Consider the following 12500-nt stretch of genomic DNA (forward strand, 5'->3'; position numbering starts at 1 on the left):
CTTGTTTCCTTGCTCTTTGTACATGTAACCTGCAGAACAAAGCACAACATTAAGGCCAAACACGCACACACACACATATACAGTACGTTTTGTTTCCTAGCTCTTTGTACATGTAACCTGCAGAACAAAGCACAACATTAAGGCCAAACGCGCACACACACATGTACAGTACGTCTTGTTTCCTAGCTCTTTGTACATGTAACATGCAGAACAAAGCACAACATTAGGGCCAAACACGCACACACATGTACAGTACGTCTTGTTTCCTTGCTCTTTGTACATGTAACCTGCAGAACAAAGCACAACATTAATGCCAAACACGCACTCACATGTACAGTACGTCTTGTTTCCTTGCTCTTTGTACATGTAACCTGCAGAACAAAGCACAACATTAAGGCCAAACACGCGCACACACATGTACAGTACGTCTTGTTTCCTTGCTCTTTGTATATGTAACCTGCAGAACAAAGCACAACATTAAGGCCAAACACGCGCACACACATGTACAGTACGTCTTGTTTCCTTGCTCTTTGTACATGTAACCTGCAGAACAAAGCACAACATTAAGGCCAAACACGCACACACATGTACAGTACGTCTTGTTTCCTTGCTCTTTGTACATGTAACCTGCAGAACAAAGCACAACATTAAGGCCAAACACACACACATGTACAGTATGTCTTGTTTCCTTGCTCTTTGTACATGTAACCTGCAGAACAAAGCACAACATTAGGGCCAAACACGCGCACACATGTACAGTACGTCTTGTTTCCTTGCTCTTTGTACATGTAACCTGCAGAACAAAGCACAACATTAGGGCCAAACACGCGAACACATGTACAGTACGTCTTGTTTCCTTGCTCTTTGTACATGTAACCTGCAGAACAAAGCACAACATTACGGCCAAACACGCACACACATGTACAGTACGTCTTTTTTCTTCACTCTTTGTACATGTAACCTGCAGAACAAAGCACAACATTAAGGCCAAACACGCGCACACACACATGTACAGTACGTCTTGTTTCCTTGCTCTTTGTACATGTAACCTGCAGAACAAAGCACAACATTAAGGCCAAACACGCACACACACATGTACAGTATGTCTTGTTTCCTTGCTCTTTGTACATGTAACCTGCAGAACAAAGCACAACATTAAGGCCAAACACGCACACACACATGTACAGTACGTCTTGTTTCCTTGCTCTTTGTACATGTAACCTGCAGAACAAAGCACAACATTACGGCCAAACACGCGCACACATGTACAGTACGTCTTGTTTCCTTGCTCTTTGTACATGTAACCTGCAGAACAAAGCACAACATTAAGGCCAAACGCGCGCACACATGTACAGTACGTCTTGTTTCCTTGCTCTTTGTACATGTAGCCGGCAGAACAAAGCACAACATTAGGGCCAAACACGCACACACATGTACAGTACGTCTTGTTTCCTTGCTCTTTGTACATGTAACCTGCAGAACAAAGCACAACATTAAGGCCAAACACGCACACACACATGTACAGTACGTCTTGTTTCCTTGCTCTTTGTACATGTAACCTGCAGAACAAAGCACAACATTAAGGCCAAACACGCACACACACACATATACAGTACGTTTTGTTTCCTAGCTCTTTGTACATGTAACCTGCAGAACAAAGCACAACATTAAGGCCAAACGCGCACACACACATGTACAGTACGTCTTGTTTCCTAGCTCTTTGTACATGTAACATGCAGAACAAAGCACAACATTAGGGCCAAACACGCGCACACATGTACAGTACGTCTTGTTTCCTTGCTCTTTGTACATGTAACCTGCAGAACAAAGCACAACATTAGGGCCAAACACGCGAACACATGTACAGTACGTCTTGTTTCCTTGCTCTTTGTACATGTAACCTGCAGAACAAAGCACAACATTAGGGCCAAACACGCACACACATGTACAGTACGTCTTTTTTCTTCACTCTTTGTACATGTAACCTGCAGAACAAAGCACAACATTAGGGCCAAACACGCACACACATGTACAGTACGTCTTTTTTCTTCACTCTTTGTACATGTAACCTGCAGAACAAAGCACAACATTAAGGCCAAACACGCGCACACACACATGTACAGTACGTCTTGTTTCCTTGCTCTTTGTACATGTAACCTGCAGAACAAAGCACAACATTAAGGCCAAACACGCACACACACATGTACAGTATGTCTTGTTTCCTTGCTCTTTGTACATGTAACCTGCAGAACAAAGCACAACATTAAGGCCAAACACGCACACACACATGTACAGTACGTCTTGTTTCCTTGCTCTTTGTACATGTAACCTGCAGAACAAAGCACAACATTAAGGCCAAACGCGCGCACACACATGTATAGTACGTCTTGTTTCCTTGCTCTTTGTACATGTAACCTGCAGAACAAAGCACAACATTAAGGCCAAACGCGCGCACACACATGTACAGTACGTCTTGTTTCCTAGCTCTTTGTACATGTAACCTGCAGAACAAAGCACAACATTAAGGCCAAACACGCACACACACGCATGTACAGTACGTCTTGTTTCCTTGCTCTTTGTACATGTAACCTGCAGAACAAAGCACAACATTAGGGCCAAACACGCACACACATGTACAGTACGTCTTGTTTCCTTGCTCTTTGTACATGTAACCTGCAGAACAAAGCACAACATTAGGGCCAAACACGCACACACATGTACAGTACGTCTTGTTTCCTTGCTCTTTGTACATGTAACCTGCAGAACAAAGCACAACATTAGGGCCAAACACGCACACACATGTACAGTACGTCTTGTTTCCTTGCTCTTTGTACATGTAACCTGCAGAACAAAGCACAACATTACGGCCAAACACGCGCACACGTGTACAGTACGTCTTGTTTCCTTGCTCTTTGTACATGTAACCTGCAGAACAAAGCACAACATTAGGGCCAAACACGCACACACATGTACAGTACGTCTTGTTTCTTCACTCTTTGTACATGTAGCCGGCAGAACAAAGCACAACATTAAGGCCAAACACGTGCACACATGTACAGTATGTCTTGTTTCCTTGCTCTTTGTACATGTAACCTGCAGAACAAAGCACAACATTACGGCCAAACACGTGCACACATGTACAGTATGTCTTGTTTCCTTGCTCTTTGTACATGTAACCTGCAGAACAAAGCACAACATTAGGGCCAAACACGCACACACATGTACAGTACGTCTTGTTTCCTTGCTCTTTGTACATGTAACCTGCAGAACAAAGCACAACATTAGGGCCAAACACGCGCACACACATGTACAGTACGTCTTGTTTCCTTGCTCTTTGTACATGTAACCTGCAGAACAAAGCACAACATTAGGGCCAAACGCGCGCACACACATGTACAGTACGTCTTGTTTCTTCACTCTTTGTACATGTAACCTGCAGAACAAAGCACAACATTAAGGCCAAACGCGCGCACACACATGTACAGTACGTCTTGTTTCCTTGCTCTTTGTACATGTAACCTGCAGAACAAAGCACATCATTAAGGCCAAACACGCACACACACACATGTACAGTACGTCTTGTTTCCTTGCTCTTTGTACATGTAACCTGCAGAACAAAGCACAACATTAAGGCCAAACACGCACACACACATGTACAGTATGTCTTGTTTCCTTGCTCTTTGTACATGTAACCTGCAGAACAAAGCACATCATTAAGGCCAAACACGCACACACACATGTATAGTACGTCTTGTTTCCTTGCTCTTTGTATATGTAACCTGCAGAACAAAGCACAACATTAAGGCCAAACACGCACACACACATGTACAGTACGTCTTGTTTCCTTGCTCTTTGTACATGTAACCTGCAGAACAAAGCACAACATTAAGGCCAAACGCGCGCACACACATGTATAGTACGTCTTGTTTCCTTGCTCTTTGTATATGTAACCTGCAGAACAAAGCACAACATTAAGGCCAAACACGCACACACACATGTACAGTACGTCTTGTTTCCTTGCTCTTTGTACATGTAACCTGCAGAACAAAGCACAACATTAGGGCCAAACACGCGCACACACATGTACAGTACGTCTTGTTTCCTTGCTCTTTGTACATGTAACCTGCAGAACAAAGCACAACATTAGGGCCAAACGCGCGCACACACATGTACAGTACGTCTTGTTTCTTCACTCTTTGTACATGTAACCTGCAGAACAAAGCACAACATTAAGGCCAAACGCGCGCACACACATGTACAGTACGTCTTGTTTCCTTGCTCTTTGTACATGTAACCTGCAGAACAAAGCACATCATTAAGGCCAAACACGCACACACACACATGTACAGTACGTCTTGTTTCCTTGCTCTTTGTACATGTAACCTGCAGAACAAAGCACAACATTAAGGCCAAACGCGCGCACACACATGTACAGTACGTCTTGTTTCCTAGCTCTTTGTACATGTAACCTGCAGAACAAAGCACATCATTAAGGCCAAACGCGCACACACATGTACAGTATGTCTTGTTTCCTTGCTCTTTGTACATGTAACCTGCAGAACAAAGCACAACATTAAGGCCAAACACGCACACACACATGTACAGTACGTCTTGTTTCCTTGCTCTTTGTACATGTAACCTGCAGAACAAAGCACAACATTAGGGCCAAACGCGCACACACACATGTACAGTACGTCTTGTTTCTTCGCTCTTTGTACATGTAACCTGCAGAACAAAGCACAACATTAAGGCCAAACGCACGCACACACATGTACAGTACGTCTTGTTTCCTAGCTCTTTGTACATGTAACCTGCAGAACAAAGCACATCATTAAGGCCAAACGCGCACACACATGTACAGTACGTCTTGTTTCCTTGCTCTTTGTACATGTAACCTGCAGAACAAAGCACAACATTAAGGCCAAACACGCACACACATGTACAGTACGTCTTGTTTCCTAGCTCTTTGTACATGTAACCTGCAGAACAAAGCACAACATTAAGGCCAAACACGCACACACGTTACGTATTGTCTTGTTTCCTTGCCCTTTGGCCCTAAAGACCTGTTTTCTCTGCAGGTTTCGGTATATTATCCTGAAACAGAAGTTTTTGGAAGCTCTGTGCGTGAACAATGCAATGTCAGCAGAAGATGAGCCGCAGCACGTATGTTCTCAGCTTATTTTACAACTACTCTGGGAAATACATTATTCCATCTCTTTATTACTTGCAGGCTAAAGGTTTCCTGTTGGAAATATTTAGTCACCAATGGCATGCGTTACATTCTTAACAACTTAAAAGGCCATGGAAAACGCACTGCTTTATGATTTTATACAGCTATTTCATATTTACCTTTTTGTTTTGTTTATGGTTTTCCACTTCTAAATAAACCTTTTTTAGAGTCTTGGTGCTGTTAACTATTAACTTAATAAGAGTGTGTGCCTGACAGTCAGTGAGCACTAATACAGCTGTGTGAGATGTGCCTGTCAGTCAGAGAGTACTAATACAGCTGTATGAGATGTGCCTGTCAGTCAGTGAGCACTAATACAGCTGTATGAGATGTGTCTGTCAGTCAGTGAGCACTAATACAGCTGTATGAGATGTGTCTGTCAGCCAGTGAGTACTAATACAGCTGTATGAGATGTGTCAGTCAGTGAGCACTAATATAGCTGTATGAGATGTGCCTGTCAGTCAGTGAGCACTAATATAGCTGTATGAGATGTGCCTGTCAGTCAGTGAGTGCTAATACAGCTGTATGAGATGTGCCTGTCAGTCAGTGAGCACTAATACAGCTGTATGAGGTGTGCCTGTCAGCCAGTGAGCACTAATACAGCTGTATGAGATGTGTTTGTCAGTCAGTGAGCACTAATACAGCTGTATGAGATGTGTCTGTCAGTCAGTGAGTACTAATACAGCTGTATGAGATGTGTCTGTCAGCCAGTGAGTGCTAATACAGCTGTATGAGGTGTGTCTGTCAGCCAGTGAGCACTAATACAGCTGTATGAGGTGTGTCAGTCAGTGAGCACTAATACAGCTGTATGAGATGTGTCTGTCAGTCAGTGAGCACTAATACAGCTGTATGAGATGTGTGTCAGCCAGTGAGCACTAATACAGCTGTATGAGATGTGCCTGTCAGCCAGTGAGCACTAATACAGCTGTATGAGATGTGCCTGTCAGCCAGTGAGCACTAATACAGCTGTATGAGATGTGCATGACAGCCAGTGAGCAGTAATACAGCTGTATGAGATGTGTCTGTCAGCCAGTGAGCGCTAATACAGCTGTATGAGATGTGCCTGTCAGTCAGTGAGCGCTAATACAGCTGTATGAGATGTGTCTGTCAGCCAGTGAGCGCTAATACAGCTGTATGAGATGTGCCTGTCAGTCAGTGAGCACTAATACAGCTGTATGAGATGTGCCTGTCAGCCAGTGAGTACTAATACAGCTGTATGAGATGTCTGTCAGTCAGTGAGTACTAATACAGCTGTATGAGATGTGCCTGTCAGTCAGTGAGCACTAATACAGCTGTATGAGGTGTGTCTGTCAGTCAGTGAGCGCTAATACAGCTGTATGAGATGTGCCTGTCAGTCAGTGAGCACTAATACAGCTGTATGAGGTGTGTCTGTCAGTCAGTGAGCACTAATACAGCTGTATGAGATGTGCCTGTCAGTCAGTGAGCACTAATACAGCTGTATGAGATGTGTCTGTCAGTCAGTGAGCACTAATACAGCTGTATGAGATGTGTCTGTCAGCCAGTGAGCACTAATACAGCTGTATGAGATGTGCCTGTCAGTCAGTGAGTACTAATACAGCTGTATGAGATGTGCCTGTCAGCCAGTGAGTGCTAATACAGCAGTATCTAGAAATGCATATTCTGCAAAATTTTATTTACATTTAAACTGTTTACTTTATATGTAAAAAAATATTTTTACTGTTTAACCCCTGCACTACCGGTACTTCCAGACAAAAACTTGCCCATAATACCAGAGCATTTTAAGCATTTTTGTTATCACTCTATTTAAACCGAAATAGAGCCTTGTTTTTTTTTTATTTACCTATCAAATCTATCTATCTATCTATCTATCTATCTATCTATCTATCTATCTATCTATCTATCTATATATATATATATATTTTTTTTATTTATTTTTTTTAAATAGACAACCCAAGGTATTGATCTAGGCACATTTTGGTATATTTCATGCCACCATTTCACCGCCAAATGCCATAAAATCAAAACCTGCCTTGCGCACCATGTGACCTCGAGTGGTCTCGCTTTCATTTCCTGACAGAGTTGACTGTTGGAGAAGACACTTTTTCTCTGTGTTGTCTGGGTCTAGGAGGAGGTGAGTGCCCCAGCCATTGGGAATATAAAGGTGCAGTTTTTTGAGAAACAAAAAAAAGAGCATTTTATTTTCTGTGTCCTACTGTAATTAGCTTAAGCTATGGAGGATTCTGAGATACTAGAAGGTACTCCCTCTATTCCAAATAGTAATACCTGTTTATATTGTGAGGAGGCCTTCGTATGCCCGCCCTCTCAACTATGTTCCACATGCCTTGACAACGTTATTAGGTGTAAGAAGGTTAACCCCGTTAGTGCCACTGAGCCGTCCACCTCTGAGGACTCGCCGTCCCATGAGGTGCATACTCATCAGTCATCTCCTACTACACACGCAGCTTCCCGTAGCACGCCTGATCCTCCACCTGGAGGGAGCCTTTTACCATCAGACTTTACCAAGCAGTTAAAAACAATGGTGTCTGAGGCCCTCAGTGCTTTACATTGCCCTGCTAAACGCAAGCAAAAAGTTAAAAATAGCTCTCCTGCCCAGGGGTCATCATGTAAGTTATTGGATTTCTCTGTTCTGACTCAGTTATCCGAGGATGAGTCACACTCTGAGGTTTCAGAGGGTGAACTTTCTGGGGGGGAGTCTGCTGCCTCTAAGCCTCCTGCTGCGGACGAACCAGCCTTTAGATTTGATTGAACACTAACCTTTTCTTCTAAAAGAGGTCCTGTCTACATTAGAGGTTCCAAAGTCCAAGCTGCCTGATGAACCTTTGATTCCTAAATTAGACAGAGTGTACGAGGACATGGTAGTGCCGTTAACTTTTCCTGTAAAGATGGCGAACATTATTAAAAAGGAATGGGACAGAATTGGATCTTCCTTTTCCCCTTCGTCTTCCTTTAAGACATTATTCCCGGTCCCGGACTCTCAATTGGAATTGTGGGGTTCCATCCCTTAGGTGGATGGCGCTATCTCCAAATGTATTACTATCCAGCTGGAGGATAGCTCGTCGTTCAGAGAGCCGATGGATAAAAAGAAAGATGTTCCAACATACAGGATACTTGTTTCAACCGGCAGCGGCTGTTGCCTCAGTTGCTGGAGCAGCTACCTACTGGTGCAACTCCTTAGCATTATCCAGGAAATAATTAAAGCATTGAGAATTGCTAATTCTTTTATCTGTGATGCAAACATGCAGATTATTCGCCTAAATACTATGGTGTCTGATTATTCAGTTCAGACCCGTCGGGTGCTCTGGCTGAAATCCTGGTCTGCAGACATGACTTTTTTCCCTTTCAAGGGAAAGATTTTATTTGGTCCAGGCCTGGACTCCATTATTTCCATGGTTACAGGGAGCAAGGGTGCCTTCCTACCGCAGGATAAAAAGAACAAGTCTAAGGGACAAAGTTCTAATTTCCGTTCCTTTCGTTCTGAAATTGCAACGACAGCAGCCCTCTGCTAAGCCTGAGCAAACCAAGAGTACTTGGAAGCTGGCTCAGTCCTTGAATAAATCCAAGCAGAGCAAGAAGCCCGCCGAGATTAAATCGATATGAAGGGGCAACACCCGATCCGGTGCTGGATTGTGTAGGGGGCAGACTGTCGCTCTTTTTCAGAAACTTAGTTCAGGGACGCGCAGGATCCATGGGTCCTGGAGGTCATAACTCAGGGATACAAGATAGGTTTTAAGTCTCATCCACCAAAGGGCAGATTTCTCCTCTCAAGCCTGTCTTCCAGACCAGAAAAGAAGGAAGCCTTTCTGGGGTGTGTGCGGTATCTGTCCTCCTTAGGGGTTATAGTCCTGGTACCTATCGCAGAAAAAGGTTTTGGATACTATTCAAACCTTTTTGTGGTCCCAAAGGAGGAGGGAACTTTTCGCCGATTCTGGACCTAATGTGCTTAAAAATATTTCTAAATGTCCCCTCGTTCAAGATGGAGACGATAAGGTCCATCCTTCCCTTAGTTCAGGAAGAACAGTTCATGATCACTGTAGATCTGAAGGATGCTTACCATTTGCGTTCCTGGACCAGCACTTCCAGTTTATTGCACTTATGTTTGGTCTAGCTACTGCCCCAAGAATTTTTACGAAGGTTCTGGGGGGCTCTTCTAGCCATTGCCAGAACCCAGGGTATAGCAGTAGCTCCCTACTTGGATGATATTCTGGTACATGCACCATCTTTTCATCTGGCGAAGGACCATTCGAAATCTCTTCTCTCTCTTCTTCGATCTCGTGGATGGAAGATAAATCTAGAAAAGAGTTCTCTTATTCCAAGCATCAGGGTAGAATTCCTGGGTACTATACCATATCCATGAGGATATTTCTAACAGACCAGAGATGTTGCAAGCTTGCTTCGGCATGTCTTGCCCTCCGGACCTTCTTAAGGCCCTCTGTGGCTTAGTGTTTGGAGGTAATTGGTCTTGTGGTGTCCAGCATGGACATCGTTCCCTTTGCCAGATTCCGTCTCAGACCGCTGCAACTGTGCATGCTGAGGCAGTGGAACAGAACAGATTGCTCTGGACAACAGGTCAAGAGAATCGCTCTCTTCCTGAACTAAGAGAAGGATGGACCTTATCGTCTCCATCTTGAATGAGGGGACGTTTAGAAATGTGTTTAAGCACTTTAGGTCCAGAATCGAGTGAAAAGTTCCCTCCTCCTTTGGGACCACGAAAAGGTTTGAATAGTATCCCAAACCTCTTTCTGCGATAGGTACCAGGACAATAACCCCTAAGGAGGACAGATCCCGCACTCCCCTCCCTCCCGTCTACCCTTACCCCTATACTCACACACATCTTCAACCTCTCCCTCAGCACTGGTATAGTTCCCACATCTCTTAAATATGCATTGGTCACACCTATCCTCAAAAAAACCTTTTCTGAATCCAACCTCCCCATCCAACTACCGCCCTATTTCCCTACTTACTCTTGCCTCAAAGCTTCTTGAAAAGCTAGTATATGCACGTCTATCCCATTTCCTTACATTAAACTCCCTCATTGACCCACTGCAATCTGGATTTCACCTTCTTCACTCAACAGAGACAGCAATTGTTAAGGTTACCATCGACCTACTTACAGCAAAATCAAAAGACCACTTCTCTCTACTTATCCTCCTTGATCTATCTGCAGCCTTTGATACTGTGAACCACCCTCTTTTGTTCCATACCCTCTAATCCTTCGGCACCTGTGACACAAATCTCTCTTGGTTTTCTTCCTATCTGTCTAACTGTACCTTTAGTGTAGCCTTCTCTAGGGTATCCTCTGCTCCGTTACCTCTTTTTGTTGGGGTACCGCAAGGCTCTGTCCTCGGTCATCTTCTCTTCTCAATCTACACGTCCTCACTAGGTTCCTTAATAAAGTCCCACTGGTTTCATTATCATTTGTATGCCACGATACCCAAATCTACCTCTCTGCACCAGAACTATCTCCTTCCTTGCTAACCTGTGTCACTAACTGTCTCTCTCATATCTCATCTTGGATGTCCTCTCACTACCTCAAGCTAAATCTCTACAAAACTGAGCTCCTTATTTTCCCCCTTCTTCCAAAAGCTCCACACCCCATGTATCTATAATTGTTGACTACTCCATCAGTACCCCAACCTCACATGCACGATGTCTTGGGGTCGCGCTTGACTCAGATCTTTCTTTTAGTCTTCACATTCAGTACTTGGCTAAAGCCTGCCGCTTCCACCTTAAAAACGTCGCTAAAATTAGACATTTCCTTACACAAGACACAACAAAGGTTTTTATTCATTCTCTCATCCTTTCCCGCCTCAATTACTGCAACTCTATCCTCTCTGGTCTCCCTAGCTGCTGCCTAGCTCCTTTACAATCCATAATGAATGCCTCTGCCAGGCTCATCTTCCTTGCACTTCGTTCTTCATCTGCCACAACTCTCTGTCAATCCCTTCACTGGCTTCCTCTTGCCTCAAGGATTAAACACAAAATTCTCACTCAAAGCACTCAATTGCACTGCTCCCCCCTACATCTCAGACCTTGTCTCCAGATACTCTCCCTCAAGGCCCCTTCGCTCTGCTCATGGTCTCCTACTTTCCTCCTCTCTTGTTACCTCCTCACATTCCCGCCTACAAGATTTCTCAAGACTGGCTCCCATCTTATGGAACTCTCTGCCTCACTCCACAAGAATCTCCCCTAGTTTTAAAAACTTCAAGTGCTCCCTGAAGACTCTACTATTCAGGGATGCTTACAGCCTACACTAACCTTCCTTTCTCCACTGCTATCCCCTAAAACCTCATAGCATGTAAGCCTATGAGCCCAGCTGTTTGTAGTTCACCTTCATAAGAGCCGACTACAACAGTACAACTCTCGGCAGGATCCTCTCTCCCCATTTGATCCCTGTAATAGTTTTTTTTTTATATATCACCCATGTTCATAGCTCTGCGGAACCTGTTGGCGCTCTACAAATACCTGATGATGATGATGATAATAATAATCTCTTGGTGGCTCTGTCCAGATCATCTGTCTCATGGGACATCCTTCTTAAGACCATCCTGGGAGATTGTGACTACGGACTCAAGTCTATCAGGATGGGGAGCTGTTTGGGGTGCCAAGAAGTCACAGGTCCTGTGATCTCAGGAGGAACGCTCGCTCCCGATCAACATTCTGGAACTTCGAGCAATCTTCAATGCTCTGAAGGCTTGGCTCCTTCTGGGTTCGTCCCGGTTTATCAGATTCCAATCAGACAATATAACCTCAATGGCTTACATCAACCATCAGGGGGGAACGAGAAGCTCCCTAGCAATGAGGGAGGTATCTCGAATTCTGGAGTGGGCGGAGGCCCACAGCTGTTCGCTTTCAGCAATACACATTCTGTGTGTTACAACTGGGAAGTGGATTTTCTCGGCAGACAATCCTTTCATCCAGGGGAATGGTCTCTCCATCCCAAAGTGTTTGCGGAGATATGCAACAAGTGTGGGGACGCCGGAGATAGATCTCATGGCATCTGGTCTCAATACTAAGCTAACCAGATATGGGTCGAGGTCCAGGGATCCTCAGGCGGAGCTAATGCATTAGCAGTGCCTTGGAGGTTCAGTCTAATTTTCCTTTTCTCGCCGTTACCACTTCTTCCTCGTGTAGTGGCCTGCATCAAGCAGTAGCAGGCATCAGTGATACTGATTGCTCCGTAGTGGCCGCGAAGGATGTGTTTTGCAGCTCTGGTGAGGATGTCGTCTTCTCCTCCATGGAAGTTACCTTGTCGCAGGTATCTGCTGGAACA

At 44.3% G+C, this 12500-nt stretch overlaps 1 protein-coding gene across 1 annotated transcript in view; it reads left to right on the top strand.

Annotated features, from left to right (window-relative positions):
• WDR47 (WD repeat domain 47) overlaps window positions 1–12500 on the top strand; it is a 191736-nt gene that overhangs the window by 99808 nt on the left and 79428 nt on the right. Inside the window, exon 4 of the mRNA XM_053693816.1 lies at window positions 5079–5163. Coding sequence (XP_053549791.1) covers window positions 5079–5163 — 85 coding nt within the window. The remainder of the gene's footprint in view (window positions 1–5078; window positions 5164–12500) is intronic.

This window comes from Bombina bombina, chromosome 10, assembly GCF_027579735.1.
Source record: "Bombina bombina isolate aBomBom1 chromosome 10, aBomBom1.pri, whole genome shotgun sequence".
In the NCBI taxonomy this organism is placed as follows: Eukaryota; Metazoa; Chordata; class Amphibia; order Anura; family Bombinatoridae; genus Bombina; species Bombina bombina.